The sequence below is a fragment of the Pseudophryne corroboree genome, chromosome 1 (genome assembly GCF_028390025.1).
Source record: "Pseudophryne corroboree isolate aPseCor3 chromosome 1, aPseCor3.hap2, whole genome shotgun sequence".
In the NCBI taxonomy this organism is placed as follows: domain Eukaryota; kingdom Metazoa; phylum Chordata; class Amphibia; order Anura; family Myobatrachidae; genus Pseudophryne; species Pseudophryne corroboree.
The window spans coordinates 625,028,319-625,054,561 of NC_086444.1; the positions used below are offsets into that span (position 1 = coordinate 625,028,319).

Consider the following 26,243-nt stretch of genomic DNA (forward strand, 5'->3'; position numbering starts at 1 on the left):
GGACAGAATACTTTTCAATAACAAAACCCCCCCATCCTTTTATTTTTTCTATATTATACATCGAAATGTGGCAACATTGTTCTTAATCTGCCTGTGTATGTGAAGGGGAGCTTGAGGTAGAGTCTCCTTATTGATGCTGAGAAGCTGTGGCATATTACCCCAGCATTAATTTTTGAAGCATCTTGGCTTATTTTAGCATATGCCAGTAAGAAGAAACTGAGGCTTTACATTAAAATATGGTGTGATGCCGTCTTTACATTCAGCTTCTATCTCTATGAAGCTATAAGTCACTGCATAGATACAAGGTGGTACTAGCGCTGCTCATTCAAATTCACCAAGGAGAAAGGGAATTAGATATATGCTAACATCATAGGGAAATAAAATAAACATTCTGCATACAATTTGCATTAAACTGGTAAATTAGTCTTACAACACACACCTCAGTGTATGCTCGACTCGCGCAACACAATGTACAACACAACTATCAACCAAAATGCTCAGTTGGCAACTCTGCGCTGAAGTAAGACTGTTGTTGTGGAGAACAAAACATCTTAGTAGTATGGCAAATCAATTATGCATATAAGAGGAGTATCCTGTCCATAGGTCAACACCATATAGTTATTTGCATTTTTTTTTGCAACTTCTTCATACATTACCATGGACTACAATTGGGAACGGTAACCTGTGCCGAGCACAGTGGTAGCGGAGCAAGGCACCTTGCCCGAAGTGCTAGCATGCGAGGGGATGCGGTACACTGATTGGGGTTTCATATGCTGAAACCTTTAAATCGTCACCCAAAAAAACTTGTCGACGTTTTCATCTGCCGACCATATCCATGTAGATATTTTGATAGTGTTGACTTTTTACCCATGTCGACCATTTGGTTTCAACCTAGACACTGTTGACTTTTTCACCGTCGACCTATTATACCATAACCTATAAGAGGTTATATGCAGAAACTTACTGGAGAAGAGTACATGGATTTCAGGTTTCCTCTGAACATTTCCATTGCTCTGTAGAGGAGGCTCTCAATGGGAGATTTATTCTGGTGTAACGTGTTAAACTGAGAAGACAAACAAAGAGAACACAATTATTAAATCATGGCAATCTGAGAAGTCTACCGTTGAGTAATTTTTCTTGTTCAAGTTTTCCCCAATAGCCCCTTATATGACCCTTTCCCATTCCTGCCACAGCCTAGAACAGACAGATTAAGACCCTACACAGTACAAGTAGTAACAAACTGTGTTTAGTACAACGTTATTAGAAATGTTTTTTTTGTTTGTTTTTAAGCCTCTTCCAACCAGTCCATCTTAGAGTAGCTGTCATTTACCGCCCCCCCTGGCGTTGCTTCCAAATTCATCGACAACTTTGCTTCCTGGCTTCCTCACTTCCTCTCTTCTGACATTCCTTCCATAATCCTAGGTGATTTCAACATCCCCACACAATCCCCTGCCTCTAAACTCCTTAACCTCACCTCTTCACTTGGTCTCTCCCAGTGGACCTCCTCACCCTCCCATGTGAATGGGAGCTCACTGGATCTGGTCTTCACTCACCGCTGTGATATTTCTGATTTTTCCAATTCCCCATTTCCCCTCTCTGACCACCACCTGCTCTCCTTTAACCTATCCCTCTCGACTTTCCCATCTCTACCTCCCAAGGCTACCATCACTAAGCGTAACATTGAGGCTATTGACACTACATTCCTTTCCTCCCTGTTTGACTCACTTCTCTCTCCTATTCTCTTTCTCTCATGCCCTGAACAAGCCACTTCCATATACAATGCATCCCTTACTTCTGCTCTTGACTCTGTTGCTCCACCAACCACTATTCACCCTCGCACATTAACACCTCAACCCTGGCACACCAAATGCACCAGATATCTGCAAAAATGCTCACGTACTGCTGAGCGACACTGGAGGAAATCACACTCTAAGGCAGACTTCCTCCATTTCAAACTTATGCTCTCATCCTTCAGTGCTGCCCTTTCTCTTGCTAAACAGTCATACTTCAAGAACCTAATCTCCTCCCAGTCTTCCAACCCCCGGCGCCTCTTTGCCACTCTCAACTCACTCTCTGCCCACCTCGTCTCCCTTCCTCACTCTCTGCTCTTGACTTTGCCACTTACTTCACACCCAAAATTGACTCCATACGTAAGGACATCACATCACACCAGACCATCAGTAGCCAGCTTTCCCCCATCCCTTACCACCCCTCCCACCTACTCTGACCTCTTTCTCCCATGCAACTGGAGAGGAAGTCATGGCCCTCATTCGTTCCTGTCCCCTCACCACCTCCCCACTTGACTCTATCCCCTCCCGCCTCCTCCGCTACCTCTCTCCTTCTGCTTGTTCCCACCTTCTCAATCTCTCCCTCTCATCAGGCACTGTCCCCTCTGCCTTCAAGCATGCACTCATCTCTCCTATTCTTAAAAAACCTACCCTGATCCAAAAACTCTCTCCAACTACCGACCCATCTCTCTCCTCCCTTTTGCCTCCAAACTTCTTGAGCGTATTGTCTACAACCGCTTTACTTCCTTTCTTTCCTCACACTCACTACTTGACCCATTCCAGTCTGGCTTCCGTCCTCTCCACTCCACTGAAACTGCCCTTACAAAAGTATGCTGCTAAATCTAAGGGACACTACTCTCTACTTATTCTACTTGATCTCTCTGCCGCTTTTGACACTGTGGACCATCCTCTCCTACTGCAAATCCTTCACTCCATTGGTCTGCGCGACACTGCCCTCTCTTGGCTGTCTTCCTACCTCTCTGACCGTTCATTCTCTGTCTCTTCTCATGACTCCACCTCCCCCTCACTTCCACTAACTGTAGGTGCACCCCAAGGTTCTGTCCTTGGTCCTCTCCTCTTCTCTCTCTATACGTCCTAACTAGGTAAGCTCATTAGTTCTTTTGGTTTCCAATATCATCTCTATGCTGATGACACCCAAATCTATCTTTCCTCTCCAGACCTCTCCCCTGCTCTCCTCACTCGCATCTCCAACTGTCTCTCTGCTACCTCTTCCTGGATGTCCCAGCGCTTTCTTAAACTTAACATGTCTAAGACCGAACTGATCATCTTTCCTCCCTCCCGCATAACCTCACCTCCTACTATCTCATTATCTATTGATGGCACTACTATCTCCTCTAGCCCCCAAGCGCGCTGTCTTGCAGTAATCCTTGACTCCTCCCTCTCCTTCAAACCACACATTCAGCACCTCTCACAAACTTGCCGTTTTCATCTAAAATATATTTCCAGGATCAGACCCTTTCTGACCCAGGATGCTACTAAGACTCTTATCCACTCACTGGTCATCTCCAGACTGGATTACTGTAATCTCCTCCTGACTGGCATTCCTGACAAACACCTCTCTCCACTCCAATCTATCCTCAATGCTGCTGCCCGGCTCATTTCCCTCACCAAACGCACTACGTCTACCTCTCCTCTCTTACTAGACCTTCACTGGCTCCCCTTCCCTTTCAGAATCCATTTCAAGCTTCTCACACTCGCTTACAAAGCCCTCACCCACTCCTCTCCCATCTACATCTCTGATCTTATCTCCCTTTACATTCCCACACGTCCTCTTCGCTCTGCTAATGCACGACGACTTTCCTGCCTACAATCACCTCCTCCCACTCCTACCTCCAAGATTTTTCACGTGCTGCACCACTTCTCTGGAATTCCCTACCTCTTCCCCTCAGACTCTCCACCTCTCTACAAAACTTCAAATGGGCTCTCAAGACCCACTTCTTCACCAAACCCAGCCAAATCTCATCCTAACCCTTGTTCTACACTCTCCATGTACCCCATCTGTGTCACCCCTGTCTGTCTACCCCTCCCCTTTAGAATGTAAGCTCTCACGAGCAGGGCCCTCTTCCCTCATGTGCTTATCCTTTCTTACTTTAATAATCTTCAACTGCATCAACTCCAGCAGTCTTCTGCCACCTGATACTTATTCCAGTGTCATCTGCTGATGTAACTATGTTTATTTACCCTGTACTTGTCCTATACTGTTATCAACTGTAAGTTGCTGTTTTCCTGTTTGATCATTTATGTACTCTGTAATTGGGCACTGCGGAACCCTTGTGGCGCCATATAAATAAAGGATAATAATAATAATAATAATATTATTATTACTAATCCTAACCCTAAACACTAATACTCTAACACTAACATCCCAACTCTTACCCTTAATCTGAACCCTGACTCTAATACTCTATTACTGTACCCAGACCCCTAATCCAACTCTAACCTCTAATCCTTATAACCACATCCTATAAGGGCAGACTAGATGGGCCAAATGGTTCTTATCTGCAGTCACATTCTACGTTTCTATGTAACTTACTAGGACAAATTTGGTGACAAAAGGAACATAGCATTCCATTTCTACAATGTAACACAACAGAGAGATATGCAAATAAAAAGGAGTTGCCATTAGTGCAGATCTACTAATTTATGGTGAAAGAGCACGTACTTCGCACTTGCCGAGCATAGTATAGCAAGCAAACAATATTATAAAATAATTGAACAAAATGCACAGCTTCCCAATAAAAATAAAATAAAATATATATCCAGGCCTATACTAACTACATATAGAATCTTTTCTCTAACAGGAAACAGATTGATTGATTGATTGATTTCACTTGAACAAGTTATAAATTAATATCTACTCTTTTGATATATAATAGAAGGCTTCTTGTTAACATAAAACCATTTATTTCACAATTATCCACATATACAACATAAATAAAGCATAACATGCCTTTAAATGTATGCTACTTATAGGGGTATCCAATTACCCGTGGTCGATGACAGCAGGCTTGCCGAGACCTAAATGACGCCTGTAAAAGGTAACCGTATAATCATACCATATACCCTGCAACCACCACCAACCGGGGATGTGAGTCATAGCATTGGCTTTAAAGGCCAGTGCTGGTTGTTGCGCGGGAAGGGGTACCCCATTTTAATTTTTGGGATATCCATTTTGTGAGAAATTCCAGCCCTGGGCTAACCAGTTTGGGGTGGTTAATGTGATGGCAGGGGGACCCACGCTGGCATTATACCCTTGGGCTGGTCCAGCCTGGGACTGGTTATTCTTTAATAAGGGGAACCCAACACTTATTTTTAAGAGGATGGGGGGGTTAATTGACCAGTGCCTCCCGAGCCATTGACTTCACTGCACACCTAGCTTGTCAGCAGCAAGCTTGCCCAACATTAATCGCCCTGACCCAAACACAGGACAGTCTACTTAAGCATCCTCCCCATGCACTACCCTCTAACTACCCACCATATAATGTGCATGTGTGTGTGCTGTGTGTTTAAGGCTATGTGGAGGCTTTATCATGAGACTGCAATCTCCTGGAGAAGACATTAGTCTCTTTCACAAGAGACTGGGACAATCTACCCTGTTTGTCTCAGTACTTTTAAACTTTTCATAGTAATAATGAACAGCAAATAAAAGTAGAGTAAGTAATGTAATACTCACAGGGAATATAGTGAAATACAATACAACAACAAAGAAGAACATAAAACAATCTTAAAATTTTTATATGGTTGTGTGGCTATCAGTCTACCCAGTATTCCAGTGTTTACCAACTACAGTCATCAGGGAATCCTAAAGCTGTATAGACACTACACAATATGGTACCTGCGAGCACTCTGCACGACCATTGTGTTTACAAAGCTCACTGTGGTTGCACCACATGGGACGATGCAGCGTGGTTACTTTAACCATGTAACAATATATTGTGCAGTGTGTATGCAGACACAATGTATTGTTACTTTGTATTGGTCTTCTGCAGGGTTACTGGGTCATCCAACTGTACCCTGCTTACCAGTGCATGTTTTCTATACACTGTGCCAGAGCATGTGTATTCATTATCGACGCTCACGTTTAGCGCATTCAATGTTAATATGGGTAAATTATGCAGAGAAAATCTTTTCATGGATAAAATACGTACATACAAATTTGCTAATTTTGACAAGGTTGCAATCTATGCTTTACTAATATTTGCATCGTACCTTAGTAAACAAAAAGTCATCAAGGTGTTTTAGTTCAGTAGAACTTGTTATCTCTCGGTGCAATGATGACTTCCATGTTTCAGACACAGTGGTAGCTTTCCCAATTTTAATAGACAGATTCCTGCGGAGCTTATTGGGAGCCTCATTTGGCGGTGGGTGACTAGACTGTCCTGTGATGATTGTACCTTTAATACAAAGATGATAAATGAAAATGTAAAAATATTAAGCGACAATAGACAAGAAGCTGTGCATTGATACTCAAGCATGGATCTAAGATATTACATTGTATACATACCTTCTAAAGATCTTTTGGTTGCAACAATTTCCTGGGGTGGGAAAGATGGTTGTTCTGTGCCTTCCGGGGTAAGTGGACTCTCTTTGCTGTTTTTTTTATCAGGCCTCTTCCCCAGAAGCCTATATAAAGGACTTTTGTAAGTCTGTCTATAAACAGGAGATACACCATTATGTATACAATTATTTATGGGAATATTAGCTGAATATGCATGTTAAATCTACCAGTTACTACTTACTTGGAGTCTGTGTGCTGTGCAGGTGCAGTTTCTGTATGAGCACTGTATTCATTGGATTTCTTCTTCTGCAGATTAACCTTATTTGATCCCTTATCAATGTCAACAAGCACAGGTGGTGGCTGTAATGGAGACAGTACACAGTAAGATACTGACATGTTAAAGAGTACAGCAGCCTTGTACATGAACACAAGTCACTCACCTGAGTGGCAGGAGGAGACTGTGTCACTGTTGATACATCTGGAGATGAGACAGAGGCCTTTCCCCTGCTTGTAATAAATTAGAATACAGCTTTGAGCATTACATTATTGCTCCGAAACACAATTTTTTATGAGCAAATAAGAAGAGGGGCAAAAAGCATTTTATTACCTTGCTGGCATTTCCTTGCTGTCCCTTTGAGGGTTGACCTCCGCTATCTCAGGTGTTACTGTAGGCTCAGCCTGTCCAGTCTCAGTTTGTCTCTTTTCCTTCCACTTTTCTGCTTTGTTTTTTAGCTTTTCATGGTCACTGTATCTCTGTATAATTCCTACATTGGGGATTTCAGGCTCCTGGGGTGTATTCAGCTTGTGTTTTTCCTCTGGTGACAGCTTTTCTGAACATTTCTGAAGGTCCAAGTGAAGGTGTGAGCGACTTGAAGTTTTCACTAAATTTGGATCGCGAGCTTTCTCTTCATCTGATTTTAACGATGTCACCTTACTGACTTCTTTCTCTTGATCTGTCTTTTCTTCATGGGATCCCACAACCAATTCTACTTTACTGCTAGTCTGTTGTCCAATTTTACTTTGACTACCTCCTTGCTCCTTCTCAGCCTCATCTAATGAAGTGTATATATGTTTATTCTGCAACATGTCATGCATCAGACATCTCTGTCTCCTGTTTTCTCTCTCCCGGCTGTTGCAAGCTTGGTCAGTGCTCTTTGCGGCACTTTTGGTGCTCTTTGACACTGTGGGATCGGCCTTTGGTTCAGATTCTGTGTCTTCTGCAACTTCTTGTTGCTGTGCTTTGGAGATGTTTTCTTTACCTTCCCTCTCTTCTTTCTCTGTTCTATTGCGCTCATTCTCTTTTAGAATTCTGTTCTCCTCTTCATTAGTTTTACAAACTATTTCCATTTGTCCCACTTCCTCTATCATAGTTTTACTTTGCTTCTCTTCCTTAATGCAATCTTGTTGTGCACTCTGTATGCTGGTCTCAGAATCTTTTTCTATAACACCTGTAGTACACATTTCTGATCGTCGCTTGAATTCCTCCTCTACCCTCTTCTGTTGCTCCTCTTCCCTTTTTATCTTCTCCAACTCAGCCTCTCTTTGCTTTTCAAGGGCTTCCAGTTTTCTTTTCTCCTCCTCTCTATCTGCTTTACGCTTTGCTTCCAACATAATTATGTACCTTAGAAGAGACATTATCATAAAGACATTTATTGTAAAGTACCATTACATTACTGCGGAGGCCAGCAGTGCATTCTTTTTGTAATCATGCTCCTTTCTAGAGAGAACTCAGAAACACAACTGCACAACAAACACTTACAACAAGATGTACAAAAAAAAAAAAAGGAAAAGGGAATAGCAAGACTTCATAAGCATGAAGATTGGGTTAAAACAATAATTAAAAAAAAATAATAATAAAAATTATATATAAATAAAAAATCACGCAGCCGCTCCATGGAATCCAAGATGATATATATACAGATGTGTCCGCATAGAATATTTCTAGTCATACCGGGCATCCTTTCTCGGTGCACCAGGTCCTGTGTGACTCGGCTTGCATTTAGCATCTTTTTTGGCAGAAATGTACGCCTTAATCACAATGAATGAAATGTGGCAAAACTACTTCACGAGACTGCATGGATTCATTTGTTATGGGAAACCTGTATATGTGACAACACCAAGGCACCTACACTGTCTGTCGCCAACTGGCGTCCTTATCTCCCATCAGCCTTCCCAGTCACCTGCTGCCTCTCCAAGGCATTATTCTCACCCTGTCAACCTCTGCTTCTCTGTTACCCACTGCCTCTGCCTATCATATTGTCCCTATCAACCAATGCCTTTCCCTGTCACCCTTTCCCATCATCCACTGCCTTTACCCTGCATCACTATCTCTCACCCTCTCTGCCGTGACCCTTTGCCTCTCCAAGGACTTACCCTCTCACCCACTGCCTCTCCCCATCACTTTCTTCCTGTCACCCACTGCCTTTTCCAGTCACCCACTGCCTCTCTCCTGCCATCTCTCTGTCACCCACTTTCTCTCAGTCATCCTCAATATCACTGCATTTCCCTGCGTAAATATCTCTCCATCCTCTCTCTCCTGTCATCTTCTGCCTCTCCAAGGCATCACCATCTCCCAGTCACCCTCAGCTTTTCTTTTTAACCCACTGCCTCTCCCCATCACCTTGTCACCAACTGCCTCTTCCCATCATCCTCTATGTAACCCACTGCACCCCCCCCCCCCTGCTGCCAACCACTCCCCCTGCCCCGTCAAGTATTTACTGGCATCACCCACTGCCTCCCCCTGTCACCCAGTCCATGGCATCCACCCACTGCCTCACCATCTTCCCATTACCCTCTCTCTGTCACCCTCTGCCTCTTCAAGTCATATGACATTCCCTTTGAGGCCACACCCACTTTTCCAGGAGAGTGCACCCTTCACCACCCCCTCCCCTCCCCACCATTTTGTTCAGGATCAACTCCTGCTTGGGAGTGTATGTATGAAGCAGTAAAAAAAAGAGTTGAGAATTGAGCCTGTAAGGAAGTTGGCCATAGCTTTGCAGTAACATTTATCAAATGCATTCTATAAAATTATACGTAGCAGCTGATTGGATGTCATGGGGCAACTTCTCCATCGGCTCACTTCTCCACTCTTTACTGCTTCATACATCTACCCCTTAATCTCCGACCACTTAATCTCTCTCCTAGTACACAGACCGCTAAGTTTCATTGTGCTTCGTATACAGACTCCGTCGCACACAGATTTACAAATGTCGGATATCTAATTAATCAGTGTCATGAAGTGGTTTTGTTGCATGGCAATGCGATTAAGACATTTGCTAGAAATAGATGCTCAGCACAGCCACACTACTGCCAGGCATCACATGGTACATTGAGGCTAGGTATATGAGGACACATCTGTACGTGGCAAGCAGTGTGCCTGCTAAGCTGAACATCTTTTAGGTCTAAAATGTGGAGTGTTATAAAAGCTAATGTAGTATACTGTATATGTAGATTACTTTATAGTTCCTTAAGATGAAGACATTCAATTGTTTTCATCGCCTCTGCACCCGTGCATGCCAGTCAGCAGCTATTCAATTGTATCTGCCAACAGGCACGCTAACATAATTCTCCTCGCAGCCTCTTGAGGTGGCGAGCAGAAATGTGCGAAGAGTGTCCCAACTGGGCACTCAGATGACACTTACATTGCATGCAGCACTGTAGGAGTTTTTTGTTTTGCGCGGCTAAACCAGGTACTTCTGGGTGCGATCAGTGTGCAAAAACAGCTCTCTTAAGCTGGGTACACACTGGAGCTATATCGGTCCGATATGCTGAATAGGGACGACATACTGGGCATATCGCTCAAGGTGTACGCCCAATATGCTCGCTCCTGCGGTCGCTAGTGACATAGTTAGGTTTGACGTGCTGCACATCAAACCTGACAATATCTCTAGTGTCCTGTAGTATGCTAATGAAGGACAGAACATGACCGTTCCGTTCTACATTAACATCGTTCCAGTACACACAATGTGGGCTGACGGGCATTTGCTCTGATGTCAGCGTGTTGTAAACTTGTTTATGTGCCCAACTATCATTTAATTGTTTTATGTACATGCTCAGAATTAAATGTCCAGTAGTCGCGGTTTCTTAGATTACCAAATCAGCAAATTTATTCAGAAAACTACATACATCATAACTGGTGATAAAGAATACGCAAAGATTTGCATGAACGCTACTTTGACACAATGAAAATGAAGGCCTTAGCTACATTTTATAAATGGTTTGGAATCAATGGTCAGATGGAATTATTTTCTAAAGATGTTCAAAAATTAAAAATACATGTTAGGAAAAGGCCAACATTTAAAAAAAAAACAACAAAAAAAACCCATTGCCAGTGATTTCTTATATGACCGATAACAGATATGTAAGCTATAAAAATAAAAGATCACAGTGACTTACTCTCATCTTACCTTTTTCTTTGCAGATGTCCTTTAAAATGGGCTTGCAACATATAGAGAGACCGAATCTGCCCAACATAGATCTTTTTCTGCATATGTCCCTTCCATGCTGCTTGGATGCACACAGCTGCATTCTTCCTGAGCGCCAACTCCCGTCGCACACGATATGACCTCCAGTACATCTGTGAATAAAACCACAGATTTATACACCTCAGAATCACATACACTACCTAAAAACAGTTGTAAAATAACAAACTAAAAAATCAAAACCCAAAAAACAATTTACAACAACAATAGTTGATCAAAGGGAAAAGGTCTGGTGCAGAGAGCATATAGGGACATAATTCTGTGTGGTACACAGCCACTTCAAGCAAGACAAAGCTAATTCCCACAAAAAAATTAAAAACACAAGAAAATATTGCATAAACAGAAGTACACAGATACGTTATACCATAGAACCACTATGTTCTAGCTAATCTAAAAAAAATAAGATTTTAAACCTACCGGTAAATCTTTTTCTCTTAGTCCGTAGAGGATGCTGGGGACTCCGTAAGGACCATGGGGATAGACGGGCTCCGCAGGAGACATTGGCACTTTAAGAAAGACTTTAGGTATGGGTGTGCACTGGTTCCTCCCTCTATGCCCCTCCTCCAGACCTCAGTTAGAGAAACTGTGCCCAGAGGAGACGGACAGTACGAGGAAAGGATTTTGTTAATCCAAGGGCAAGATTCATAACAGCCACACCAATCACACCGTATAACTTGTGATATACTAACCAGTTAACAGTATGAAAACAACATAGCATCAGTCCAAGACCGATGAAAACTACAACATAACCCTTATGTAAGCAAAACTATATACAAGTCTTGCAGAAGTAGTCTGCACTTGGGACGGGCGCCCAGCATCCTCTACGGACTACGAGAAAAAGATTTACCGGTAGGTTTAAAATCTTATTTTCTCTTACGTCCTAGAGGATGCTGGGGACTCTGTAAGGACCATGGGGATTATACCAAAGCTCCCAAACGGGCGGGAGAGTGCGGATGACTGCATCACCGATTGAGCAAACAGGAGGTCCTCCTCAGCCAGGGTATCAAACTTGTAGAACTTTGCAAAGGTGTTTGAACCCGACCAAGTAGCAGCTCGGCACACCTGTAGCGCCGAGACCCCTCGGGCAGCCGCCCAAGATGAGCCCACCTTCCTTGTGGAATGGGCCTTGACCGATTTTGGTAACGGCAATCCAGCCGTGGAATGAGCCTGCTGAATCGTGTTACAGATCCAGCGAGCAATAGTCTGCTTTGAAGCAGGGGCGCCAACCTTGTTGGCCGCATATAGGACAAACAGTGCTTCTGTTTTCCTGACTCTAGCCGTTCTGGCCATGTAAATTTTCAAAGCCCTGACTACATCAAGGGACTCGGAATCCTCCAAGTCTCGCGTAGCCACAGGCACCACAATAGGTTGGTTCATATGAAAAGATGACACCACCTTAGGCAAGAATTGAGGGCGGGTCCGCAATTCCGCTCTATCCATATGGAACACTAGATAGGGGGCTTTTATGAGACAAAGCCACCAATTCCGAAGCCAAGGCTAACAACATGACCACTATCCAAGTGAGATATTTCAACTCCACCGTTTTAAGTGGTACAAACCAGTGTGACTTAAGGAAACTCAACACCACGTTAAGGTCCCAAGGTGCCACCGGAGGTACAAAAGGAGGCTGAATATGCAGCACTCCCTTTACAAAAGTCTGTACTTCTGGGAGAGAAGCCAATTCCTTTTGAAAGAAAATGGATAAGGCCGAAATCTGAACCTTAATGGAGCCTAATTTTAGGCCCAAATTCACTCCAGTTTGTAGGAAGTGAAGGAAACGGCCCAGATGGAATTCTTCCGGAGGAGCATTCCTGGCCTCACACCAAGCAACATATTTTCGCCATATACGGTGATAATGTTTAGCTGTCACGTCCTTTCTAGCCTTTATCAGAGTAGGAATGACCTCATCCAGAATGCCCTTTTCCGCTAGGATCCGGCGTTCAACCGCCATGGCGTCAAACGCAGTCGCGGTAAGTCTTGGAACAGACGGGGCCCCTGTTGCAACAGGTCCTGTCGTAGAGGAAGAGGCCATGGATCTTCTGTGAGCATTTCCAGTAGATCCGGATACCAGGTCCTTCGTGGCCAATCTGGAACAATGAGAATTGTCTTTACTCCTCTTTTCCTTATTATTCTCAACACCTTTGGGATGAGAGGAAGATGAGGAAACACAGACTGACTGGAACACCCACGGTGTCACTAGGGAGTCTACAGATACCGCCTGAGGGTCTTTTGATCTGGCGCAATACCTCTGCAGCTTTTTGTTGAGGCGGGATGCCATCATGTCTATCTGGGGCAGTCCCCACTGAATTGCAATCTGTGCGAAGACTTCCTGATGAAGTTCCCACTCTCCTGGATGCAGGTCGTGTCTGCTGAGGAAGTCCGCTTCCCAGTTGTCCACTCCCGGAAAGAACACTGCTCACAGTGCGCTTACATGATTTTCCGCCCAGCGAAGAATCCTGGCGGCTTCCGCCATCGCCACTCTGCTCCTTGTGCCGCCCTGGCGGTTTACATGAGCCACTGCGGTGATGTTGTCTGACTGGATCAGAACTGGTCGGTCGCGCAGTAAGGTCTCCGCTTGATGTAGGGCGTTGTATATGGCCCTCAGTTCCAGGATGTTGATGTGAAGACAAGTCTCTTGACTTGACCACAGACCTTGGAAACTTCTTCCCTGCGTGACTGCTCCCCAACCTCGGAGGCTCGCGTCCGTGGTCACCAGGATCCAGTCCTGAATGCCGAACCTGCGTCCCTCTAGAAGGTGAGCACTCTGCAGCCACCACAGGAGAGATACCCTGGCTCTTGGGGACAGGGTGATCAACCGATGCATTTGTAGATGTGACCCGGACCACTTGTCCAATAGGTCCCATTGGAAAGTCCTCGCATGGAACATGCCGGAGGGAATGGCTTCGTATGATGCCACCATCTTTCCCAGGACTCGAGTGCAGTGGTGCACTGACACCTGTTTTGGCTTCAATAAGTTCCTGACAAGAGTCATGAGTTCCTGAGCTTTTTCTATCGGAAGAAAAACCTTTTTCTGGTCTGCATCCAGAATCAAGCCCAAGAAAGTCAGACGAGTCGTAGGAACCAACTGCGACTTCGGGATATTGAGAATCCAGCCATGTTGCTGTAACACCTTCAGTGAAAGTGACACACTGTTCAGTAACCGCTCTCTTGATCTCGCTTTTATGAGATCGTCCAAGTACGGGATAATTGTGACACCTTGCTTGCGCAGGAGCACCATCATTTCCACCATTACCTTGGTGAAAATTCTCGGGGCCGTGGAAAGCCCAAACGGCAACGTATGAAATTGGTAATGACAATCCTGTACCGCAAATCTCAGATACGCCTGATGAGGTGGATAAATGGGAACATGAAGGTATGCATCCTTTATGTCCAGACATACCATAAAATCCCCCCCTTCCAGGCTGGCGATGACCGCTCTGAGCGATTCCATCTTGAACTTGAACCTCTTCAAGTATAGGTTCAGGGATTTTAAATTTAAAATGGGTCTGACCGAACCGTCCGGTTTCGGGACCACAAATAGGGTTGAGTAATACCCCCTCCCTTGTTGAAGCAGGGTAACCTTGACCACCACCTGTTGAAGATACAATTTATGAATTGCATTTAACACTATCTCCCTTTCCGGGGGAGAAGCTGGTAGGGCCAATTTGAAAAACCGGCGAGGAGGCATCTCTTCGAATTCCAGCTTGTAACCCTGGGAAACAATTTCTATTGCCCAGGGATCCACCTGTGAGTGAACCCAGATGTGGCTGAAAACTCGAAGACGTGCCCCCACTGGGGCGGACTCCTGTAGCGGAGCCCCAGCGTCATGCGGTGGATTTTGCAGAGGCCGGGGAGGACTTCTATTCCTGGGAACTAGCTGTGTTATGCAGCTTTTTTCCTCTGCCCTTACCTCTGGCAAGAAAGGACGCACCTCGTACTTTCTTGTTTCTTTGTGATCGAAGGGACTGCATTTGATAATGTGGCGCTTTCTTAGGCTGTGAGGGAATATAAGGTAGAAAATTTGATTTACCAGCTGTAGCTGTGGAGACCAGGTCCGAGAGACCTTCCCCAAACAATTCCTCACCCTTGTAAGGTAAAACCTCCATATGCCTCTTTGAGTCGGCATCACCTGTCCATTGCCGGGTCCATAGGACTCGTCTAGCAGAAATGGACATCGCGTTGATTCTAGAACCCAGTAGACTAATGTCTCTTTGAGCATCTCTCATATATAAGACCGCATCTTTTATATGTCCCAGGGTCAATAAAATGGTATCCTAATCTAGGGTCTCAATATCCGCTGATAAGGTATGTGTCCATGCTGCTACCTCGCTACAAACCCAGGCCGACGCAATCGCCGGTCTGAGTAAGGTACCAGAATGTGTGTAAATGGACTTCAAGATAACCTCCTGCTTGCGGTCAGCAGGGTCCCTGAGGGTAGCCGTATCTTGGGATGGCAGCGCTACCTTTTTGGTTAAGCGTGTTAATGCCTTATCCACCTTAGGGGAGGTTTCCCACCGTATCCTGTCCGTTGGCGGGAAAGGATACGCCATAAGAATCCTTTTGGGAATCTGCAGTTTTTTGTCTGGAGATTACCAAGCTTTTTCACATAATTCATTCAACTCATGTGAGGGGGGAAAGGTTACCTCAGGTTTCTTCCCCTTATACATGTGTACCCTTGTGTCAGGGACAGGGGGTTCCTCAGTGATATGCAAAACATCTTTTATTGCAATGATCATATATCGAATACATTTAGCCACTTTTGGCTGTAATTTTGCATCATCGTAGTCGACACTGGAGTCAGAATCCGTGTTGGTATCTGTGTCTACAATTTGGGATAGTGGGCGCTTTTGAGACCCCGAAGGTCCCTGCGACATAGGGACAGACATGGGTTGACTCCCTGGCTGTTCCCTAGCTTCAGCTTTGTCTAATCTTTTGTGCAATAAATTTACATTAGCACTTAAAACCTTCCACATATCCATCCAGTCAGGTGTCGGCGTTGTTGACGGAAACACCACACTCATTCTCTCCTCCTCCTCCCCCTGAAAGCCTTCCCACCTCAGACATGTCGACACACGCGTACCGACACACCACACACTCAGGGAATCCTCTTATCTGAAGACAGTTCCCCCCACAAGGCCCTTTGGAGAGACAGAGAGAGAGTATGCCAGCACACACCCAGCGCTATATGACCCAGGAAAAAACACTATATAAATATATGTTTACCCAGTAGCGCTGTTTGTACATGTATAAATGCGCCAAATTATGTGTCCCCCCCCCCCCCCCTTCTTCAAAACTCTCTTTCACCGTGGTTAAGCAATGAAGAGTCCGGGGAGCCTCCTCCCAGCGCTGTGCTGTGGAGAAAATGGCACTGGTGAGTCCCGCTCAAATATACTGAAACTGGCGGTGGCTCATTATATATACAGTGCCCAACTGTATATATGTCTATTTTTGCCAGAAAGAGGTTTATATGCTGCCCAGGGCGCACCCCCTGCGCCCTGCACCCTTACAGTGACTGCTGTGTGTGAGGTGTATGGGAGCAATGGCGCACAGCTTCACCGCTGTGCGTTACCTCAGTGAAGATCATGAAGTCTTCTGCCGCCTTTGAAGTCTTCTTTTCTTCTCATACTCACCCGGCTTCTATCTTCCGGCTCTGTGAGGAGGACGGCGGCGCGGCTCTGGGACGGACGGCGAGGGTGAGAACTGCGTACCGATCCCTCTGGAGCTAATGGTGTCCAGTAGCCTAAGAAGCAGAGCCTTGAAACTTACAGAAGTAGGTCTGCTTCTCTCCCCTCAGTCCCTCAATGCAGGGAGTCTGTTGCCAGCAGGTTCCCTGAAAATAAAAAACCTAACAAAATACTTTCTGACAGGAAACTCAGGAGAGCTCCCTGTAATGCACCCAGTCTACTCTGGGCACAGTACAAAACTGAGGTCTGGAGGAGGGGCATAGAGGGAGGAGCCAGTGCACACCCATACCTAAAGTCTTTCTTAAAGTGCCCTTGTCTCCTGCGGAGCCCGTCTATCCCCATGGTCCTTACAGAGTCCCCAGCATCCTCTAGGACGTAAGAGAAATATATATAATGAAGTGTCTATTTTTTACCTATTATTTGCATCAATAAAATCCACACATAAAGAGACCATTAAAATTACAATGACCATATTGCACTAATATTAATTTCTGAGCAGTGAATCTTCAGAAATGTATAAACTTTTTTATTCATTAAAACCCACAGAGGTGGGTTAGGACTTGTATGGAAGACATATAATACAGATATATCATCACACATCTTTGCTGCAGTTGCATCAAACAGCCCCTCTTGGCACGTCAGGTCGCGTCTTAATTGCAATGCAATATAACTTGCACACATGAGGAGACTGTGCTGATTAAATTGATATATATAGGACGCTTGTATATTGTGTGTGACTGTGTCTCTGAATCTGTATATACAGTGCTACATTGTAGCAGCCAAAGCTTTTTTCAATACAAGTTCATTTCTGCTCCATATACAGACTCAGACACACCCAATAGACAAGTGTCATGTCAAAGTAATTTGCGCAGTCTCCTCGTGTGTCCTAGTTGTATACGGTTGCGACTAAAACACATTTTCCGAAAAAAAAAAAAAGACGCAGATGTTAGCACAGTTACACGGGACCTAGCGACTCACTCAAGGCATCCTGTGCTGCATAGTGCATTTTTGGTCACTTTTCTCTGCAGCGGGCTGGGGTACACTGGACCATGGGATGGCAGGTTGGGGCTGGAGCTGGCACATAAATGAAACTGCATCTTTAAAATTGAGCCCCTTGAAAGTAGAGTGACCAATGATCGTATGCAGAAGATACCATCGGAAACTAGCCACCAATGGAGACTGACATTTAGGACACAACTAAAAAACAAAGACGAGAGATATGCCAAGCACCCTATCCAATTTTGGAGAAGTACCCTCTAGAACTCCAACAAATAAAATCTGGCATACTGAAAGTGTCAACGGTGTGGACAACCGTGCTGAACATCAAGCACCACCAGATCAACGGACAAGGACCCGACTCGGCCTCCGTAGCCACAGTCCATAGGATCTGTGCTTTGGATTCTTGAATTTGAATGACAGGGCGTAACGTAACCCCTTCCAACAATATTCCATACCCAATAAATCGGATGTCATCCGCCACTATTCCTCAGAGAAGAATCACAGACTGCCCCCCAACCTAGAGAGGTCAAGTAGGCTGTTTTTCAGTGGGCTTGGGGGCTGGTTTTTCACTTGCCCTAAGCTTCTTACCTTTTTACTTCCTCTCACGCACCTTCACAGCCGCCGTTCACCTCTCACATCAATGGCACGTGGTTCTACGCAGTTACCACGTCTGTTATTTGCAATGGTACCATTTGTCCAGTCACGATACACCTTCACCACAGCAGCACACAAACAGTTCACAAACTGCACTGTATCAGAAATACTGCCACCCTTGGCCTGAAAGCCGATAATAACGCCTGTTTGCAACTCTGATAAATCGCCCCTTTACCCATGACAGCAACGAGTGATATGTGTGCAGATGGCCTATCACATACCTTATATACCCACCAAGCCAGCACACGACACGTCCTTCAAATGTAAGAGGTGGTCATAATAATGTGACTCGACCGTGTATTTTACTTTTTATTATTAATAAGCTTAGGTGCAAAAAGTAATTTGCTCAACATATATAACTCCTAATATAGAAATCTAAGGAAATTAGAAGTCATAAGGAAAAGGCAATGAGGACAAGATGGTGCCCACTGACATTTGTATAGGGTAGCTGGTACAGTAGCCACAATACAGCAGAACCTCAGCTGTAAACATATATAAAGTATGTATCTATATGAAAATAAAATATTGTAAAGCAAATGACAGATGTGACAGATTGTACCAAGGGTGTCATATATGACAAGTCTCAAAAACTAAGTGTAGAATTAATGAAATGGCTTTTATTATATGTGCCTACAAAGTATATACAATATTTTCCCCATGGAGAAAGTTACTGTAAAGAGGAATCCTGTTGCCAGAAAACTATATTTTACAGCAATGTATACTATTCAATCTACTTGTGTAAGTGTAAATATGCGCATAATGACTATGGGGGGTCATTCTGACCTGATCGCACACTGACGTTTTTCGCAGCGCAGTGATCAGGTCACTACTGTTCATGCGTATGCAAAGCAATGCGCAGGCACGTCGTACGGGTACAAAGCGGATCATTGCTGGGCGATGGATTTAACGAAGAATCCATTCTCACAGCCGATCGCAAAAAGATTGACAAGAAGAGGGCGTTTATGGGTGGCAACTGACCGTTTTCAGGGAGTGCTTGGAAAAACGCAATCGTGTCCAAACGTTTACAGGGCGGGTGTCTGACGTGAATTCTGGGACCGGACAGGCTGAAGTGATTGCAGCGGCTGAGTAATTTCAGACCTACTCAGAAACTGCACAAATTATTTTTGTAGTGCTCACTGCACAGGCGTTCACACACTTGCAAAGCTAAAATACACTACCCTGTGGGCTGCGACTATGCGTTTGCACAGCTGCAAAAAGTAGATAGCTAGCGATCGATCAACTCGGAATGACCCCCTATGTAGCACAGCCTATGCATATATATCGGCATGTCTGGCTGTGGTGTACGGGCAACCCACCGACCACCCGTACACTGGCTGCAGGGACTTATATCACCGCTGGGTGGGCATGTAATAGCTAACAGGCGATTGTGGATGCTTATTCAACAGACCGCAATGTCAGCAGATCCATTGGAATAGTGTGTACCGAGCCTTAGGGGTACATATAATTAAAACTGGATCCATTCCGACATTAATTTGTCGGAATGGATTCAACAGAACCTATATTCAGACGGGAGTGAGCAGCGGGAAGACGGCGGTAAGCAGCGGCTACAGCAGCTTAACCGGAGGATGGAGCACCGCTGCCAGACCTCACTGCAGCGTACACCCGGCTCCAGCAAGCGGGACCTCGCTTGCTGGAGCCGGGAGGACGCTGCCGTGAGGTCTGGCAGCGGTGCCCCATCCTCCTGCTACGCTGCTGTAGCCGCTGCTCTCCCCTGTCTCCCCACTGCTCACCGCCGTCTCCCCGCTGCCCTCCCTCAGCACCCTCATATCAATCAGATTTTTTTTTAAAAGTCGGATTAAGATGGTCGGAAATGGGGCCAAAACCTGTCGGATTTGGCCCCGTTTCCGACAGAAGCACGCGGATCGGCAGCTATTCCGCCGATCCACGTGCTTTGCGACAAGTCGAATTCCCCGACTTGTTGGATAAAGCTGGGGACTAAATAGGTAGGAACCCCTTCGGACCTGAAAAAGTTGAAAACTGCCGTCTTTTCGACAAGACGGCAGTTTCGACACCAATACATCCCTCAGTACTAAAAGTCAGACAAAAAACAAAAAACAGGAGCAAGAATTTACATACTAGTACATTCTCAAGCTGCTAGGCCTTTACCTTTATGGTTACTGCTGCAAATTTCATCTTCAGGAAGTTTCTTCTGTCTACAACCATCCGGAATAGACTTTGTAGGAGAATGATCTTCTTGATGACGGCCTGGTGAAGAGTGTCCTGTAGTTTTTGCCGCTCTGGACCCTTCATAAACACCTGACATGTAAGTGATACAAAGTTAGAAGCATGTACACAATGAATTGGCACCAAAACATTTGAGATTAGGAATCATTTTAACACACAATTTGTAAAAACCTATTCAATTTAAAATAATAAACATTTTTATTTCAAACCTTTGTTTTTCCCAGTTGGTAATTAAGTGGGTCTAGGTTTATACCCTCTAGCAAAGATGTGATGTTTGCTTTTACAGCAGAAGACGATTTCGGTAGCAAAACTTGGAACTGGTCTTTGAACTCCTAGAAGATGAAAAAGGCCAAAGTAAATTTTAGCTGCAAAAATACAACCAAAACACATATTAACAATTCTTAAAACAGTATTTAATGCTAATATTTCCATGTACCTGATATGTATACTTGGCACTATATCCAGATCTCCGAATCCGCACGGTTTCCAACATTCCTGTGTATCGCAGCTGCTGAAGCACCAGTGTTTCGTCGAAGGTCATCTCCATCTACAGAAAGTTAATAAGAGTGGTGACTATCATAATAAACCTTTTTTTTTACGCCATCTGGACACTTACATTGTCGGCATATTCCCCTTTCACACCACACAAGTAACCCGATATATTGCCGGGTCAACACAGGTCGCTGTGCGGTGTGAAAGGGCCCATGGAGAATTTCCGGGTAAAGCAGTGTTATTCCTGGGTTGAATACCGGGTCAGTGGCAGTGTGAACGGGTCGCTGGGTCGATGCAACCCAGGACCAGTTCACTACATAGTAAGAGGCAGCGCGGAGATGAGCTCATCTCCAACTCCCCCTCTGCCCCCGATGACGCCGCAGTCCCCACCCCCAGATAGCAACCCGACCCTGCATATTGCCGGGTTGGGATGGCAGCGTGTAGGGTCCAATGCCGTGTCCCACCCGAGAAAGGCCCATTTCCAATTCCGCATTGGCGATGTGAAAGGGGTAATAGTGACCAAATGAAGCCTCTAAACTGCCCTAAATCTGTTGGGGAAGAATACATTCAGCAAAAACAGTTGCTAAAAGATGAAGTTAAGATGATGTATGCTGCTGTAGAGGACACAGTAGGAAAAATGTAGAAATCAACACAAGTTACCAGTGTGAATTACCCACCTTTTCAGAATTAGAGCGGATACACCGGATGAAGAAAGGTTCAGCTTTACTCAGTGTCTCTAGAAGTTTGTTTAATGAGGTCTGTAAGAAATGTAAAAAACCCACGACATTATGAGATGATGACATTATTATATCAGAATTATCATATACTAGTATACCTAGAAGGTATATTTAGAACACTGTAATGCATTACCTGTTTTAAAGGTCCCACTATTCCTTTTAGAATTGTCACAAAACAAATGCAGCTTTCACACCAGATTACTTAGTACATTATTCTTCAAAGTAAAATTATATTATATATGGAACATTGCAGTCTTTATTGTAAATAAAAATATCAGGGGATATGGAGACATTGGTGATCATAGAACGCAAGTGAGAAAAAAATGTAATGATTCTGTTCAGGGGCACGCTGTAGTCCAACTTTAATTATCAAAGTATCTTCTGATTTATAAAAAAAAAATCTTAATTATACAACCAATTAACTGCTAAAACTTAGCAAAAGGTTTATAAATTTCCATTCTTCTACTTGTGCTGTGTAATTTCATGTGGATACAGGTTCTTTAAAACTTAATTAAAACAGAGTCTGTTTAAGTAATAATGTTTCATTTTATTAATAAATGAATAGTTAGGAGTTATTGAAATCAATATGCTGTTATCAGTTATTACACGATTAAACCATATTTTATTACCCCAAAAAAGAATAAATTCCCCAGTATATGATCTGTCACTATATTGCGGGGGTTTCAACTCCAGTCATCAACTATCCCAACAGATCATGTTCTGTATTTTCTTTGATAAAGAAATCAAATTGTCCATAAGGTTTAATTTTTAAAAATAAGCTGGGCACAAGCAGAGTTGACCAGGACCTAGAACGCTGTGAAGGGATGTTTGGCACGACTGCAGCAACAGTGCAGGAGGACACATCTGCAGTTTACAAAATACCATGCAAATACAAGGATCACAGAGATGCACAATTTGGCACTACCTGGAATTGTGCACTGATACTGGGTGGTTTCTTCTTCTTGTGCAGGTGAAGGAGGGACTTCGTAGTACGGTCATGGAGAGTCATGCTCATTATTAATTTCAGAGACTGGGAGTCAAGCAGGTTCTATACATACATGATTCAAGAGAAGGGAAAGCAACATCATAATGCATAACTGTATGAGAACATTTTCAAATTCGGTTATATAGGGGTCTCCAATTGTAGTCGGAACTGCTGTCTTGTCGGAAAGACCGCAGTTTCTGACTTTTAGGCCGAAAACTGTTCTGACCTATTAAATCCGCCTACCGGTTTTTCTGACAAGTCAGCAATTCCAACTTGTCGGAAAACACGTGGATTGGCAGAATAGCCGCGGATTCAAGCATTTTGTCAGAAGCGCGGTCAAATCATACAGGTTTTAGCCCCATTTCCGACAATGTCAATCGACTTTAAAAAAGTCGGATTGGCATTGTCGGGAACGGCCAAATCCTGTCGGATTTCCGTTGGAAAGGATCCAACATATACCCCATATACTGTAAATAGAAACGTCGTAGCAGTAGTCAAAGTGGACCGTTGAAAGGTTTATTTTCATTGAAAATTATAACTAACATTTTACCTCCTGTTTCTTGATCACAAAGCAACTGCTCTATAATCTGTTTACCATCATTGAATAAAAGATAGATTCCAAAACATAAAAAGCATGAAAGGCATAAGATATCTATTATATTGGTTAGTGAGGTTGATAAAGAAAAAAAAATATATTTACTGATGGTGGTTGGTAGAAGTGTGTTCCAAAACCAAACAGCAAAACATAATTGAAATGCACAATTCCTAATAATTTTTTTACATTCTATTTTCATCCTGACTGTTACAAATACCGTATATTAGAGTTTCCCAAACTCCGCCATTACAGTCTTTATAGGGGGCAGGTGCAATGTAATTGCATGCGAGAAGCAGCAAGCCTTTGTGCAAGTTCTCCCGTTTTTTTTTAGAGCAGCAATCATTTACATGGCAAACCCAGGTTGGTTTCTGCTGTATAAAAACAGGAGAACTCGCACAGTCTTGCACTTCCTGCTTCTCGCAGACTATTACATTACCCCCTTGGTTTAAAGGATATTCATGCTTGAGCATAGGTGTCTGAAATAGTACCTCAGTCAATTTGATTGAACCTTCTTCAATTAAGCATGGATATCATTAAAACCTGGACTATAATGGCGGAGTTTGTGAAACACTCCAATAATTTGAATCACAAAAAAAAATAAGATTTTACTCACCGATAAATCTATTTCTCGTAGTCCGTAGTGGATGCTGGGACTCCGTAAGGACCATGGGGAATAGCGGCTCCGCAGGAGACAGGGCACAAGAATAAAAGCTTTAGGATCAGGTGGTGTGCACTGGCTCCTCCCCCTATGACCCTCCTCCAAGCCTCAGTTAGGATACTGTGCCCGGACGAGCGTACATAATAAGGAAGGATATTGAATCCCGGGTAAGACTCATACCAGCCACACCAATCACACCGTACAACTCGTGATCTGAACCCAGTTAACAGTATGATAAACGAAAGGAGCCTCTGAAAAGATGGCTCACAACAATAATAACCCGAATTTTTGTAACAATAACTATATACAAGTATTGCAGACAATCCGCACTTGGGATGGGCGCCCAGCATCCACTACGGACTACGATAAATAGATTTATCGGAGAGTAAAATCTTATTTTCTCTGACGTCCTAGTGGATGCTGGGACTCCGTAAGGACCATGGAAATTATACCAAAGCTCCCAAACGGGCGGGAGAGTGCGGACGACTCTGCAGCACCGAATGAGAGAACTCCAGGTCCTCCTCAGCCAGGGTATCAAATTTGTAGAATTTAGCAAACGTGTTTGCCCCTGACCAAGTAGCTGCTCGGCAAAGTTGTAAAGCCGAGACCCCTCGGGCAGCCGCCCAAGATGAGCCCACTTTCCTTGTGGAATGGGCTTTTACAGATTTTGGCTGTGGCAGGCCTGCCACAGAATGTGCAAGCTGAATTGTACTACAAATCCAACGAGCAATCGTCTGCTTAGAAGCAGGAGCACCCAGCTTGTTGGGTGCATACAGGATAAACAGCGAGTCAGATTTTCTGACTCCAGCCGTCCTGGAAACATATATTTTCAGGGCCCTGACAACGTCAAGCAACTTGGAGTCCTCCAAGTCCCTAGTAGCCGCAGGTACCACAATAGGTTGGTTCATGTGAAATGCAGAAACCACCTTAGGGAGAAATTGAGGACGAGTCCTCAATTCTGCCCTGTCAGAATGAAAAATTAAGTAAGGGCTTTTATATGATAAAGCCGCCAATTCTGACACACGCCTGGCTGAAGCCAGGGCTAACAGCATCGACACCTTCCATGTGAGATATTTTAAGTCCACAGTGGTGAGTGGTTCAAACCAATGTGACTTTAGGAAACTCAAAACAACATTGAGATCCCAAGGTGCCACTGGAGGCACAAAAGGAGGCTGTATATGCAGTACCCCTTTTACAAATGTCTGAACTTCAGGCACGGAAGCCAGTTCTTTCTGGAAGAAAATCGACAGGGCCGAAATTTGAACCTTAATGGACCCTAATTTTAGGCCCATAGACAGTCCTGTTTGCAGGAAATGGAGGAAACGACCCAGTTGAAATTCCTCTGTAGGGGACTTCTTGGCCTCACACTACGCAACATATTTTCGCCAAATGCGGTGATAATGTTTTGCGGTTACATCCTTCCTGGCTTTGATCAGGGTAGGGATGACTTCATCTGGAATGCCTTTTTCCTTCAGGATCCGGCGTTCAACCACCATGCCGTCAAACGCAGCCGCGGTAAGTCTTGGAACAGACAAGGCCCCTGCTGGAGCAGGTCCTTTCTTAGAGGTAGAGGCCACGTGTCTTCCGTGAGCATCTCTTGAAGTTCCGGGTACCAAGTCCTTCTTGGCCAATCCGGAACCACGAGTATAGTTCTTACTCCTCTCCTTCTTATGATTCTCAGTACTTTTGGTATGAGAGGCAGAGGAGGGAACACATACACTGACTGGTACACCCACGGTGTTACCAGAGCGTCCACCGCTATTGCCGGAGGGTCCCTTGACCTGGCGCAATACCTGTCTAGTTTTTTGTTTAGACGGGACGCCATCATGAACACTGCTGACAGTGCTATCACATGATTTTCCGCCCAGCGAAGAATCCTTGCAGCTTCTGCCATTGCCCTCCTGCTTCTCGTGCCGCCCTGTCTGTTTACGTGGGCGACTGACGTGATGTTGTCCGATTGGATCAATACCGCCTGACCCTGAAGCAGGGGTTTCGCTTGACTTAGGGCATTGTAAATGGCCCTTAGTTCCAGAATGTTTATATGAAGAGATGTTTCCATGCTTGACCACAAGCCCTGGAAATTTCTTCCCTGTGTGACTGCTCCCCAGCCTCTCAGGCTGGCATCCGTGGTCACCAGGATCCAATCCTGAATGCCAAATCTGCGGCCCTCTAGTAGATGAGCACTCTGCAGCCACCACAGAAGAGACACCCTTGTCCTTGGCGACAGGGTTATCCGCTGATGCATCTGAAGATGCGATCCGGACCATTTGTCCAGTAGATCCCACTGAAACGTTCTTGCATGGAATCTTCCGAATGGAATCGCTTCGTAAGAAGCCACCATTTTTCCCAGGACCCTCGTGCACTGATGCACTGACACCTGGCCTGGTTTTAGGAGGTTCCTGGGTAGCTCGGATAACTCCCTGGCCTTCTCCTCCGGGAGAAACACC

The 26,243-nt window shown here is 44.6% G+C and overlaps 1 protein-coding gene across 9 annotated transcripts in view; it reads right to left on the reverse strand.

Moving 5' to 3' along the window:
- The window catches only part of MYO9B (myosin IXB), a 284,115-nt gene that overhangs the window by 43,420 nt on the left and 214,452 nt on the right, over positions 1-26,243 (reverse strand). For 8 of the 9 annotated variants that reach the window (XM_063914492.1, XM_063914494.1, XM_063914490.1 and 5 more), the window contains 12 exons: positions 22,484-22,606; positions 21,499-21,579; positions 20,766-20,876; positions 20,539-20,661; positions 20,252-20,401; positions 10,713-10,882; positions 6,914-7,927; positions 6,747-6,813; positions 6,548-6,666; positions 6,313-6,458; positions 6,018-6,202; positions 965-1,063 (listed from right to left, as the gene is read on the reverse strand). In XM_063914492.1, the coding sequence (XP_063770562.1) occupies positions 965-1,063; positions 6,018-6,202; positions 6,313-6,458; positions 6,548-6,666; positions 6,747-6,813; positions 6,914-7,927; positions 10,713-10,882; positions 20,252-20,401; positions 20,539-20,661; positions 20,766-20,876; positions 21,499-21,579; positions 22,484-22,606 (2,388 nt within the window). The remainder of the gene's footprint in view (positions 1-964; positions 1,064-6,017; positions 6,203-6,312; positions 6,459-6,547; positions 6,667-6,746; positions 6,814-6,913; positions 7,928-10,712; positions 10,883-20,251; positions 20,402-20,538; positions 20,662-20,765; positions 20,877-21,498; positions 21,580-22,483; positions 22,607-26,243) is intronic. The other variant, XM_063914487.1, reaches the window with a different exon arrangement.